The sequence below is a fragment of the Cydia splendana genome, chromosome 14, assembly GCF_910591565.1.
Source record: "Cydia splendana chromosome 14, ilCydSple1.2, whole genome shotgun sequence".
In the NCBI taxonomy this organism is placed as follows: Eukaryota; Metazoa; Arthropoda; class Insecta; order Lepidoptera; family Tortricidae; genus Cydia; species Cydia splendana.
The window spans coordinates 8674038-8689190 of NC_085973.1; the positions used below are offsets into that span (position 1 = coordinate 8674038).

At 37.5% G+C, this 15153-nt stretch overlaps 1 protein-coding gene across 1 annotated transcript in view; it reads left to right on the forward strand.

Annotated features, from left to right (window-relative positions):
* The window catches only part of LOC134797165 (B-cell lymphoma/leukemia 11A), a 53837-nt gene that overhangs the window by 18619 nt on the left and 20065 nt on the right, over positions 1-15153 (forward strand). Inside the window, exons 2-4 of the mRNA XM_063769419.1 lie at positions 11367-11540; positions 12056-12259; positions 12445-12630. Coding sequence (XP_063625489.1) covers positions 11367-11540; positions 12056-12259; positions 12445-12630 — 564 coding nt within the window. The remainder of the gene's footprint in view (positions 1-11366; positions 11541-12055; positions 12260-12444; positions 12631-15153) is intronic.

Below are 15153 nucleotides of genomic sequence, written 5' to 3' on the forward strand. Positions count from 1 at the left end.
TGAGGGCGCCGAAGGCGCCCGGGTTCGGTAAGCGTACAACGCGCCACGGACGTCGGGCTACGCCCGACGCTTTGAGTATGAGAACGCTGAAGGCGTCCGGCTTTGGTAAGCGTACAGCGTGTCACGTACGTCGGGCTACGCCCGACACTTTTAGTATGAGAAGGTCGAAGGCGCCTGACTTTGGACCGCGCGCAGCGCGCCACGTACGTCGGGCTATGCCCGACGCTTTGAGTATGAGGACGCCGAAGGCGCCTGGTTTTGGTAAGCGTGCAGCGTGTCTCGTACGTCGGGCTGCGCCCGACTCTTTTAGTATGAGAAGGTCGAAGGCGCCTGGCTTTGGACCGCGTGCAGCGCGCCACGTACGTCTGGCTACCTACGCCCGACTCTTTTAGTATGCGGGCGCCGAAGGCGCCTGACTTTGGAACGCGTACAGCGCGCCACGTACGTCGCTTTAAGTGTGAGGGCGCCGAAGGCGCCCGGGTTCGGTAAGCGTACAACGCGCCACGGACGTCGGGCTACGCCCGACGCTTTGAGTATGAGAACGCTGAAGGCGTCCGGCTTTGGTAAGCGTACAGCGTGTCACGTACGTCGGGCTACGCCCGACACTTTTAGTATGAGAAGGTCGAAGGCGCCTGGCTTTGGACCGCGCGCAGCGCGCCACGTACGTCGGGCTACCTACGCCCGACTCTATTAGTATGCGGGCGCCCGGTTTTGGAACGCGTACAGCGCGCCACGTACGTCGGGCTACGCCCGACGCTTTGAGTATGAGGACGCCGAAGGCGCCCGGCTTTGGTAAGCGTACAGCGTGTCACGTACGTCGGGCTACGCCCGACGCTTTTAGTATGAGGACACCGAAGGCGCCCGGTTTTGGAACGCGTACAGCGCGCCACGTACGTCGGGCGTCCTAGGAAAGAATCTACAATTTTTTTTAGAAGAAATCATTTATCCAGAAAATACCAAGCTGACTTTGCATAGCATTCCCGAATGAAGGTTGAGGGAGGCGATGGCTGAGATACGCGTCATACTCGTGAACGGGTGCTGTTTGTGGAGACTGGTCTGTTTAAGCTAACACAAGCTATTATACTTAGTAACTTTATTTTTATTAATTAATTACAGTGAGACGCCTCATTCTGCTCTCGTATGTTTCTTTTCTCTTAATGAATGTATTAATTATACAGGATATTGACTCTTGGAGACCCTATACATCTCTAAGGATAACTTGATAAACTATATAATCTTATAGTTCTGACACCTAGAGACATTTACACCTCTAAATATTATAGATTTTTTTTTTTGTGTTTTGTATCTGTATTTTTTATGTAATTCGACATTAAGAGACCATATACATCTCTTAGTAATTGTAATACGTTAGATTGAATTGTTAGTTTTATTTTATAAAATTGTTGATGTTATTATTTTTCCTTGTATGTAAATTCAATGATGACGTGTAAAAGTGCCCTTGTGGCCTATTTGCTGAATAAATGTTGATGTTTGATGATGTTTGATGATTCGCTAAGACAAAGTGTGAAAATATCATCATCATAAATGTTAAAATTAAATAAAAACATACGGTTATTATGATACTTTCACAATTTGTTCTACCAAAGTTGGTGCAGAGTTAGCTTAGAGAGACTGCATCATATCGATTAATAAATAGAAGCTATATTTTAAACTTTTCGATTCCATTAGCGCAATTTAGAAGGTGTATTAAAAACTATGAGTAGTATACTGTACCTAATATAATAAAATTATATTTTTTTATGATCAGCGGTCAAACCCCTTCTTTTTAATGTCCCATTCAATAATAATATTTGGTTTTATGAGATAAGCTTTTCTTAACATATTTTGTCAATTCTTACTTTCTCAAACTTAAACTTAAACCCACATGTTGCGTATATATTATTAATCGGCTTTCACAGCCCTTCATTTTGATACCCTACTCGATAGGTTTGCACGATATTTTTTTCTAAAGGTTGCGTAATATGGCGTATTAAGTCCGCCATATTGTTTTTATAATGACGTCACATAGCCTATGTCACCCGGGATGACGTAAGGATTCTAATGATGTACCATACGTCTAAATCGGTTAAGGCTATCAGAAGTTAAGGTGGAATAAAGAAACTCACATACATACAAACATGAACGCTGAAAACAATACACTCTTTTTTTTGGGCAGTCGTGTAAAAAATGCAAATCTCGCAACGCATATGTTCTACTGCAAAAAAGTTTTAAGATGTGGCCCCAAAGTCAGTCAATTTATAATTAAATTAATAAATATAAATATTAATAAGTGTATAAATAAATTAACTGACCGTATGCAAATCTCGCAACGCATATGTTCTACTGCAAAAAAGTTTTAAGATGTGACCCCAAAGTCAGTCAATTTATAAATAAATTAACTGACCGTACCTGTATTGTACCTGTGTACGGTACCGTCTTATCTATCGGTCCATAGAAATCAGCTGCCTTAAATAGTTACCTAATAATGATTAGTTAACTATTTACCTGTTATACAGTAACCGCATCAATATTGGACATTTAAAAAAAAATTACATATCTACTTAACAATCATACTTACATCAGATTAAAAACTCAACTTTGCAGTAGGTACCTATCTATTTTTCTCACAAAACATAAAAATATCAGAGCATACACATATGTATCGTATACATACACTCGTAATAGGTGTCTGGCAATAATTACTATCGGGCAGTTAAGGACAGAGGCGGAATTAAGATTTTTGCCGTAAATGCCCGGGAACTGCTGGATTAGGGGTTAAGTGTCCGCTTTAACGGTATTGCGCTAGGGAGGGGCGAAATGTCGATAAGCTTTAGACGGATTTTATTACGACCTAAGTGTAATTACATTTTGTATAAAAGTGTTCCAGGTTACTAATCTTACTTTGGTCTTTGCTTATATGGTCATAAAAATGTTCCTAGTTATGTGTTATATTTAAAACTTCTAATCCAAAGTAGTAACTGGTTTTTATGGTTTATTGGGATCTCTGATACATTCATAGTTTATTTGAGGACAGTTAAGCCATCACAATTAAATAATAAGCTCTATGGCTCCATTGTAGATATCCATATTTTCCCTTATCGGAACAATAATATTCTGACGACCACCAACCCATCGACCTTTACTGTATGACACGCATTAAATAAATAACTAATACCTAACTGCACAATAATTAAAGGCTAAGGTTAAAATAAGTTTAGAAAAATAGATATGACTATTACCATTAATTTTTGTGGTTCATTAAATTATCAATAGCTCTATCTTATGTAATCAACTGGCTCTTACTTTTCTATCGATAATTCGTAAAAAAAATCGCCATTTCCCCTCACTAGTACGCCTCGTAGAGCTCAAGACAGTCCGGTGTGGCGTTTTTATTGACACTTGTACGGTGACAAATATCTCCAGAAAGAATACTCTCGCACAAGGGTTGCTATTTATAAGCACATTTTGTGGCTGCTTGCATTCGACTTGTAGATTTTACTACCACTTATTTAGGACTTCATTCGCTAAGATGATTAAGGCGTTCTCAGCTGGATTTTGGGATGTAGAATAGATACAGTAGATTTAACAAATTTTAATTGAAGGATGCTATATTTTTACCAAAATTAATGTTATGGTTATGGTATTGGAGGCGTCAGATTAAAAATGAGATATTTTATCAAGAAAGATGCATTTTAATGGCTAACATCATATTTTTGAAAGTTAAATACCCACATCTTATGGTGTAGCTATTTCGGGTTAATATCATTTTAAGCTAATTGTCTGGGGAATAGTTTCTCCATAAAACCGGACACCGTCCAAAATTAATAAATTTTCATCAAATTTTCACTTGACGTTTTTCTATTAAGGGGCCACCCCCGCCGCATCACGTTACACGCTTAAAACGAAAAAACCGTGAAAAAAAAAATGAAATCCCTCTAACGAAGGACAATACACTGGAGGGCCCTGTTTTCCTTCAGTTATCTGGAACATTCGAGCCGATATTAGATATCGGTAACAGGATTACTGACCCGCTCTAATGTAATCAGTGGCCGATGTTTTTTCGTGTTTCCCTCAGGAGCTTGACAACCTTTGTGGTAGGTATTACGAATTTGCTTGCTATGTAATATATGGCTTTGATAACATACGAGTACATACTTGTCATCGCTGCCACAGAAACTTCTTTTCTTTCAAAATATTTAACATGAATAATTAAATTTTTACGTTTACAAAATAAGTTCCATAGGAATAAAAGCAGGGGTAACCGGTATTTACAATTTTTGGATTATCTTTTTTAAATATTTTACTATTTTTATTTTAAAATGGGTGTTTATTAGCCTCAATCTATAAAATTATTGATTTAAAGAACAAAAAACGGCACGGTTTACGATTAACCGAAATCATTAACCGGTTACTTGTAGGTATGAAGGTAATACCGGTTTCCGACCCCTGAATAAGAGTGATAGCGGGTGCTAGAGTCAGACCAAGAATAGTCTGCAGCGGATTTGATAGCCCACGCAGTGCAAGTGTTATTTTAAACGTCAAACTTGTATGAAATTATGACGTATAAATGACACTTGCACTGCGTGGGCTATCAAATCCGCTGCAGACTTTTTATGGACCGACTCTATGTAAATGTAACATGTATTTTTGCTAAAACTTTTAACTTTTCTTCGGGTGAAATGATAAGTCTGAATGATACTCCGTTCTATAACCTCTGTGTCTATCGCCTTTAATAACGACATCATACAAATAAAAAAAAAGTTTCCCGTTTTAACACTCATTAGCTTTAATACTCCAAATGACGAGAAATTACCCTGTCAAGGGGCAAATTTAATAAGTTAAACACCTTGAAACAATTTGGCATCTGGCAGTGATCTCCTTTGCTCTCTGGGGTAAAAAATATGGATATAATCAACCGTTTTTGTCTCTTCGCATTACGTCGAGTAATTTGATTAGCCACGGTGGGCGAGAATCGACCCCTTAAATAATCCCATTTTATTTATAGGTATACTTTATTTAGTGGTATGTTAGATGTGATGTTGGTCTCATGGCACGAATAATTGCAGTTATTTAATGTTTTTTTTTTTGTTGGTTTGATTTTACTACAGGTTTTTACTTATAGTCCCGTAAAAAATAATTATTAATATTATTATTTTATAATTTATTAAGCATGCTACAAAACCTATTCTGACTAACATAACGTTACAACTGTTACAAGCAAATTAGTTTTTTTGAATAACATTGTTAAAGTTTACACACCCAAATTGTCCAACAATGAAAAGTACTAGTAACGCCTGGGCTAGATTTCAGCGAGGCTTTCTTCACTGAAGTGTTTCTTTAAGGCAATGTTGAATAATTAAATCACTTTTGTCTCCATGATACCGTAGAAAGCAATGGCCTTCTACGTAATGACGTAAGTTAGAAAATCGTAGATTATTTAACATGAAAGAAACAATTCCATAAACAAAAGCCCGACTGCGTAATATAAAATATGGCTTCCCGTAGCCAATCAAAGGTGCACACTTTAGCCTGTACTTGAGCCACATCTTAAAGCGTACCCTATATGTACCTACTTGGCACATAACCGTTTATTAGCTAAGTAATTATAAAAAGCAAAGGGTAGAAAGTGGCCATATTGAGTTGTGTGACGTCATTCGTTGGTGTTGACACAGCCCGCCTCCTATGAATGGCCAAGTGGAGGCCTAGATGGGCGTGGTATGCTGGCTATTTACGGTTCTAGGCTGGAAAAATTACATTTATTAAAAATATATGAATTCGCATAAGGGACACTTTGGGCGCCCGCTTTATTTAGACCTTTTATTGAAACGTCAAAGTATTTTTTACGAGTGAATCGCCCGTATACCAGCAATTAAATACGCATGTCATCAATTTAAAATGTTTTTAGTATAGTTAGTCTTCAATTCTGTTGTTCCTTTGCATTGGTTCCGATATCATTTTACATGTACCTAGTATACCTACTTACAAAAAAAACAGCGGGTTGCATTTCGGGAGTGCCGGCAGAAGTGAAAACTCAACGACATTGTAACAGTTTTTCGATCAGGTCACGTGTCCGTCTTACGTCTTACGAATCTTACTGTCACGTGACCTGTCGCGAGTTTAATATTTTTTCCCCATCACAAAAGTGCACCGCTAAAGAAGTTTTCACTTCAAAATTAAAAAATGACCACTGTGCACACTTACAGACTTTTTAACGGAAATAAACTTATCAGACAAACTGAAATTTATCAAGACCTTAAGACCAATTCTATTAAAACCTTGCTTATTAAAGCGCAATACCGACAGTCTTTGTTCCCGTCCATTTCCGACCTCAGGCCAACTCAAGCACTGAATAAAGTCGTCAAAGACGCCGAAACCGCCATTCAAGATGCACAAAAGACAAAACGTAAACAGAACGGAGGACTTCGGAGTCACATGATGTCTGCGGAATTTTAATTTAGGATAATACAGTTAGGCATAATAATAAATATGTACATTAGATACAAAGAAGGCATAATTAGGTATACATAGTTGTAGTAATAAAATCAAGAACATTCGATAAGCCAATTAAAGTAACAAAAAATATTGCTTAATTTCTCTGAATGAAAAAAAAACCTTTACGAAATATAAATCTAAACAAATACATAACTATCGTTAACGAAAACATCAATTTAAGTATCACTTCAAGACTTATTTCAATATCTTATTTTTGCATTCCAAAATCCAATTATTAGTAATGACTACTTTCGGAATAAAACTTTCGCTCCAGTTCAATTGCTGCTACATATATAATTATTCCAAATTTCACTATTATTACCAAAAATCAACCCACAATCGGAATACAACACAATACACCCCCGCAACATTCGATAGCTATTCTTATTATTTTTATTCGACCTATTGTGGCTCAAGCTCCATGCACAATAGACTATCCCTTGCCAATTAATATTGGACACGGTGGTCACCGAAATGTCAGAGTTGGATGCATTTTTTGTTAGACATATTATGGATAGAACGGCTATCAATCATTTAATATAATAGAAATTATAGATTCCAAAGTTTCATCTATGACGCAAAAGGCAGTCAAAAGATTTTCCAAAATAACTGACGAATTTTAGATACATTTTCTAAAAGATGCTTACAAAACAAATTGTAACACGTATAATTCCGACAAGCAAATTAACACGGGGGTACGAATCGCGGCACGTCGGGACAAAACTTAATTAATTATTAATGCGACGTCCAAGTCGAAAGTTTGTTTTAACACACAAGTTACTCGGCGGTGACCTTTTCTGTAGCGAAAAAACAAAACTCAGATAAAACTGGCGTGTTACGGCGTGTGTGGTAACGAGCTAATTTAAACTTTTCGGTCTCCAGCCCTTTTGGAGGGTGGCTCTCCCTACACCGTCACCTGAGGCGTTAGACTATCCTTGCGGCTAGACAGAGCCTTTCAATAAACCAGAGCCACACAATATCCAATACAAACTTACAAGTACCTACATTCAATTACAACTGTAGTCCTTTGTTATAAAATACTAACAAACGGTACGATAACATAAAGCGAAAAGTTTCCACTTAAATGTATTGTCATAAAAGGTTATATAGACTATTTATTAGGTACACAAAGTGGTCGTAAAGTGTAACTACCCGCCCACACAATTAAAGCTTAAAGTATTTAACACCCTCATTTCAATAGTTTCGATAAATCACCGGTCGGAAATGTGGAGTTAGTTCGGGTGTAAAGTTTTGTCCAGGGCGCATGTGTTTGACCACTGTCCAGTCGCGTGGGGTGGGAGTGGCTTGGCTGCCCAGTGGGCATTTGATCACGGATTTACGTGAACGTAAACGGTTTCATAGGTAATCTAATGTCGTTGATATTGGGTTCATATTTAGTCGATACTAGGTGTAGGTGTTTGTATGTTATGGTAGGTACTTTAGTAGGGTTATGATTAGAGCATGTATTAGAGTATAATATATGTTTATAGTATTTGAGGACTAAGAAATTAACAAAAATAAGGTATTTAGGCTTTTCTAAGATCAAGTGCGCTATAGTAAATCTATGCGAACTTTGATCTTCTTATCTTAGAAATCGGACAGGCTATACTTCTTAGTTATTTGTATGTTTCTATATGTTCATATCGGTTAATTAATATCGTTTTTTGTCTTGAAATATAAATTTACTTCCGTTTTCTCTATTAAATGTAAAACGAAGCGTGCCTATATGTAAATAAATCCAAAAGGTAGATTAAAAAACAAAACCTATTTGCCACGAGCCATACCGTTGAGCAAACGTGAAAAAATCCCATTAATAATGACACATTTACATAATAAACCCCCTGTACAAACCCAGGTACAACGGTAAACAAAACAGTCGAATCACGTTTTTTCCCTATATTAATTTAGTACTCAGGTTTCACCCCTGTACATTAAGGAACGGCCTACATTTCTTTTATGGCGAAGGAAATAATAATAACGGAATGTTATAGACGGTACTTGTGTGAAATTAGCCAAAGAGCGCCTTGATCCGAAGAACGCGGACCAATCGTGTGTGAAACACCTTTGTAATTGTCAAAATCCTGTGCAATAAAATCAAGCACATATATATTTTTGCGGTATTGTTTGACTACTTTGTGGTTAATTATTTCTTAATGTACTACCTCAATTATTACGCTATAAATAAATGTACAAATCTTTTTTTTTTGGCACTTTCCTGGTAGTTTTTATCTAAGTACATATTATTTAATTTCAAATGCATGAGTTTTAGTATTGCCTCATAACTAAATTTGACGGTTCCAATTTTATCATCTTGCCCTTTGGTCTGATTATTAGTTACCAACATAACAGTTTTTTTGTTATGCAGCCCCCCCTAATTAGGGAGCCAATTTATTAACATAAAAGACATCAAGTTGACACCGTTGAGCAACATCTTATTAAAAATTCAAAAGACGTGAAAGCGATTGGTACAAAAGAGTCAAAAAACCCTTCCATGACCGCAAGCCGCTGTCATTATCCTTTGCTCAGAGATAAGTGGTCAAACCACCTGACACCTTAAAGAAACACCGTGACTTACAACTCATAATTAAATGTAATTTCACACTCAAAGGGATGAAAGTTTCATTGTCCATATGTCGCGGACCACTTTTTTGTGTTCGGACGACATGTTCCTTGGACCGCAATGTGTAAACAATACGTGCAATTACGGAATTGACGCTTTGTGTGTACATATATTCAGGTTATATTTCGACATTTTTGACCAAACAAATAGCATCTTTAAAATATGACCAAACTGTAGTTATTACAATAGCATCTTTAAAAATATGACCAAACTGTAGTAATTACTGCCTTACCTTAATAGGGATCCATCGCAAGTAAATACTAATCTCACAATACTGTTTAAATTCATTTCTAATTTCTACGGCTACCACCCTTGACACTGACATATTCGCTAGCGTGTGTTTAACTTACCTTCTATGCAGCGTACTCGTATACCTATTAGTGCGAGCGAGATGTATAGAAAGTAAGTTACGCAGACGTTATAGAATGTGTCAGTTTGACACTGCTAATAGTTAGGGAGGCGAGGTAGCTAAATGGCGTAATTCAACGGCGCCGTCAAGACCTATCAAAATCGAAAGATAAAATAATTTCGAAAAGAAAAGCTCGTATGGCAAAAACCATTTTAGCGGTGGGTTTGGCGTGTACGGTTTTTCAAAAATGTTAAAAAAAACAGTTACTTGGGCATTCTCGAGCGCGTCAGATATTGATACTACGTATGCCCCGAGTGCCTCTGATAACAACGGTATACTAATCTGCCGGTTTGCGTGGTGGGGGTAGGCATATAAAGTAGTCAAAAATGCAAAAAAAAAAAATTTACTCGAGCGCGTCAGATTTTCGGAAGGGGTGTTAAGTAGGCCCCAAGGAAGCTTCCTTTAAAAAAACTGACGATTTCGGCGTGACGATAAGTTACGATGAATTTTTGAAAATGCAAAAAAAAAAGTTTTTTTGAAATACTCGAGCGCGTCAGATTTTCATAGGGGAGGTTTATCTCGGTATCCTGAAAGCATATTTTTTTAATCTGACAAAAATGTTGGTGGGTTCTCTTAATCTGACCGAAAAAGGTTTTTTGGTTTCTTTTTTTTCCTTTCTTTCTCCTTGATAAAACGGGGAATTTAAGAATGACAATAAAATTACCTTTTTTGTTAATTTAAACTTTTTTTTTGTAAAATGTATCGTTCGCGACTTATATGCCGCAACGCGTTCTTAGGAAGACGAAATGGCTCCTCCACACTTCCGGTCATGCGGAAACCGGCAGATTTTGTATTTTTAGTAAGTTTTAGATTATATTCTTCAAAATAAAAAATAAAAAAATCGCGCTCGAGAATGCCGGATTAACGTTTTTTTTTTACAAGTTCGCGACCCTATAACTCGGCGGCGTCAAAGACTTATCGTCAGATTAGTTAAATTTAGTCTTTAAACACTAAAATCAACCCCCAATATCTTAATCTGAGGCGCTCGAGTATTTCAGACTATCCATTTTTTTTTACTAATCTGATCGTCTATCCTAGGCGCGCGTCACTACATATAGAGCTAAATACTTTACAAGGTTGTTCTATTAGGTCTAAGGTATCTCTCATATCTTTAACTGCCACGCTCGAGTATTGCCGAAAATTCCCCTATTCGCCTCCCTAACTATAAGGCCGTCGTGGTAAGGCTAGTCATAAATCTCATCACTGACATTTCAGTATTAGCTAAATATCATTATATTTTACTAAATGAAATATCTAAATCTTTGATTGACATTTCGTATTCATTAAATAATAAAATTTGGTCTTAAGACTGTAATTAGTTAAAATACCTGCAATTTTACAAGGGTAGATGATGTTATGGTGTACACCAAGCAACTGTTTAAATATTGAACCAGTGAGTAATGATCGGACCATGTATCAGTACACACTTACATAGTGACGCCATTGGCCAATTCAGAATAATTTAAAAATATTTTACATATAAAAACACCGTTTCATCTTTAGAAAAATGCCTAAGAATCCGTTCAATCACAAGCGAAAATAAATTTCAAGAATCTCATTGTGCAAAAATTACTTAGAATCTGAAATATTGTAGACATTTATACATATTGTAAAAATGTTATTATACTGTTTTAAATATTTTCTTCATATATAATGAAAACACTCGTACATTTTCAAACAATAACCTTCCCGTTTCAAGCTGTAGGTAACACCAAACTTCTACGTTTAAATTACGTCTGTCAATTTTGAATGCCGGTAGTCGGCTGGTACATACTTTAATGAAGAGTGTGAGTAACAATGATAAAGATATCGTCTATGTTTTTTTTAATTTCCCTTTTCTTTCAGCGGATGCGGACAGCGCGGCCGAAGGCGGCGGCTCGCCGACGCCGGGCATGTCCGACACGCTGACCTGCGGCGCGTGTCGGCGCGCCTTCGCACTCGCCGACATCGTGCGGTTCATCCAGCACAAGATCTCGTCGTGCGACAAGGATCTCACGTCCTACCACTGTTACAGTGCAGGTAAGTTCATGTCACACTGTAGTTGACGACGTTGCATTTAACCTTTCGTATTTCGTAACTAATCATTTTAAAAGAGTTTGAATTTACAGCTGGTAACATTAGCGAGATTATCTCTAAGAATTTGATAGTATTATAAATAAATAAATAAATAAATAAATAAATATTATAGGACATTTTTACACAAATTGACTAAGCCCCACAGTAAGCTCAAGAAGGCTTGTGTTGTGGGTACTCAGACAACGATATATATAATTTATAAATATGTACTTAAATATATAGAAAACAACCATGACTCAGGAACAAATATCTGTATCATCATACAAATAAATGCCCTTACCAGGATTCGAACCCGGGACCATCGGCTTCATAGGCAGGGTCACTACCCACTAGGCCAGACCGGTCGTCAATCTCTGACGATGTATCCTTTTACACTTTGTAATTTTCAGCCAAACTAAGTGGATCTTATATATAGTGATCTCTTCAATTCCTTTTTCAAATATCTGTCTTCATCGTAGGTCCTAACTCTGACCCTGAAGACGGGTCCCGACCCGGCCAGGTGTCAAGCGCGAACGCGAGCGGACGGCGGCCATCGCTGCTAACAGCCAGAAGACCGCCCAGCAGCAGAGTCCATACACCGCCGCTGGCTAGCCCTTCAATTGCTCCTCCTGATCTCATTGAAGATGGAGGTGCTTCTAGCACGCCAAAGCGGTTATTAGACGGTAAGTCGTCTCCTAATCTTTAAGGTCGACTGAAGACTCTTAGTGGGTCTCACATAAATCAATCTACATGATTGCAAAATCTATTGGTAAACCTCAATCACTATTCTATCTTGACATGTTTTGGACCATGTGTCTTCTGCATGTTCTATGATTTTAATAAGCATAAACAATATTGTTACCAACAGAAGCTGACGCTGGTGTATCAACACCAAAGCGGAGGGCATCAACATCACCAATGCCATCAAGTTCCCCCGATGAAGACATCAAACCCAAGATCAAACAAGAGCACATGGATACTTCAGCCTCGCCAGATGATCAAAAGAAATCTAGGACGGAAGTTGCTGACGCTGAATCTAATACTATGCACAGTGGTAAGTACGAACAATTGTCCTTCTATCTATCTAATGCTTGGTGTTAGGGGCTTTTATCTATGTAATTAATGTCGAAAATCGAGGATACCTGCCCCGCACAACAAAATTACTCTGTCATCTAGGAAATAATTGTTCTTTCTTTTTAAAGGGTATTACGATTTCTTTGTTCTTAATCTTTTCTCCGGATTATTACATATGAAATAATACCCTATACAGAGATGACGCATATCTTCCAGCCAAATATATCTCCAAATAGACACGTGCGACTGACAAATTCCCTATTATTTAGAAGCTTCACGTCATCGCCGTTTGGTCATGTTTAGTTTATAAATGATTCTTAGGTAATCGCTTTGTGTCAAAGGATTCGGCCGCTGAAGACAATTTTATCGTGTCCTTTGTCGTCTGCGAGATGTTGCACAATAACAATGTTGGTCCGTGGAATGCTGATGTCATCGTCTGTCCATATATTTCTTTCCGTAGTTATATCTCGTCACTTTAGCTGCTTATTGATGCAAGGGGTGCTTTCATTCTGGCCGAACGTGTACCTGAATTTCTTTTTTCGTAGTTACTAATACGGCATGGCAAAGAAATTGCAATTGTAAAAAAAATCGTTTTAGATATAATTTTGTCCAATAGTAACGTCGAAAGAAAACATAATAATGTATATGCATTAAATAAAAACAACATAATTTACAAACATTTTAGTCCTTCCAAACCATCTTCTAGAATGAAATTGCACTCAACTTTGTAGACCATGAAACGAAATTGGTTTAAAAGTTTTACTACTTATTATGTTCAAAATTTGTCTAAAAAATCAACGATCCTTTAAGCCATAGTTAATAGAAATAAACGTCTAAAATCACGAACATCTGTATAAGCGAGCAATCTTGCGGGGGTGGTTCGGAAAATAATCTAAAAGCCGAGCGTAACCCTTTGTGGGAGCAGATGTGCCGTCATTTGACACTTTTGTATTAAACCGTTGCACAACAAAAGCTTTCTTAAACCCGAATTTGTGCAACGTACAACATTCTGTACCCGCATTACCTCGCTTTGTAGATTTAGAAGTTTAACGCTAACTGAAACCAGACAATTCACATTTTGAGACCAGGAAACGTTATGAAAGAGTTATTAAAATTCCGTCATAAAAACTCGGGAAAAATAGTGCTGCAACGTAATACGATTGCGCTATCATCGAAATGTCAATTGCAGGTTTGACTCGACACCAGTTGTTTCGGCTTATTGCGTTTATCCTAAACCTTAATATTAACCCCTTCGAGTGAGCTGTCACACCAGCCGTGCTCAATAAAGCATGAGGGCTCCGTTATAATAAAATATCGCATTAAATTGATAACCAGAAACAAAAGACTTCAATCCATAAATCTACAGAACATTAAAACCGCATTCAAATGGAATCGTATTGTCAAAACAAGGACATAATTCTAATGGTGACAGTAAGTCGTGACCTCGCGCCAACTTAAAAAAGTGAATATAAATTTAATTGTATTATATTGTACATATTAATTAACCCCATCGCTGTATGAACAGATAAGGGGAAGGTTTCGGAAGAAAAAAATATTTGCATGAGCACACGATTGACGTGCGTTCATTGTTATCTTGTGCCTTTTGTGATGACCCTTATGTTAACCATGACGACGAGCTGAATACTCAAAACCAGTTCTGGCATTTTAAACTCCTGTTGTTATTTGCTTAGAGTTTAATATCGATTGACAACAAGACGGCCTTAATGACATTTCATAAACGACCGACTGATATTATAATTGTCAAAGATGCTACTGAGGTCTATTGTTAGGCGGCCTTTTATAATTTTTTCAAAGATAAAAAATGTTTGGCGTGTTCCTGACACGCGGTACATGCTCATGCGCTGCCGTGACCTATGGAACTTCTTTGAGCGTGACACAATGGTCGGGGATATTTTTAGTTTTTGTACAGACGGGAAGGTGGCTAAGTGGCGGGTTTAAAATAAGTGGGTTTTAATTTTAGAAGTGACGTCGCCATGTAAAGGTGAGGGGAAGATTGTCTCGTGCCTATCGCGTGTCCTTTGAATAAGCTCCTAGTTAAATTTAGAACAAACTGATATTCGATTTCGTGTCAATGACTATTTCTCTAAGAATTTTATGTATAAAGATTCCCATATTTATACATCATTTGAATTTTTAACAAAGAATATGACATATGGATACTGTGTCCACAAGGTCTGCCACAGTCATTACCATCACAAAACCGAGAACCGATGGCCGTCAGTTATTTGTATCAAAACAAATATTGGCTCAAGTGTACGGTGGGTCCAGTATTTGGTATCCTTTGTTTGGCTTACAAATTAATGAAGGATTGTCGAGCTATATAGGTGTTTCGTATTCAAATTACTTGTTTCGTCGTTTCAATTTGGTGAAGGGTTAAAATTGTTAGTTCGGACGTCATGTTTTTTACGCATTGGTGTTGTTTTTTCCAACTGGTTGCATGTCGAGTCCATCGCCTGCAGGGTCATTCTTATTGCAGTGCAAT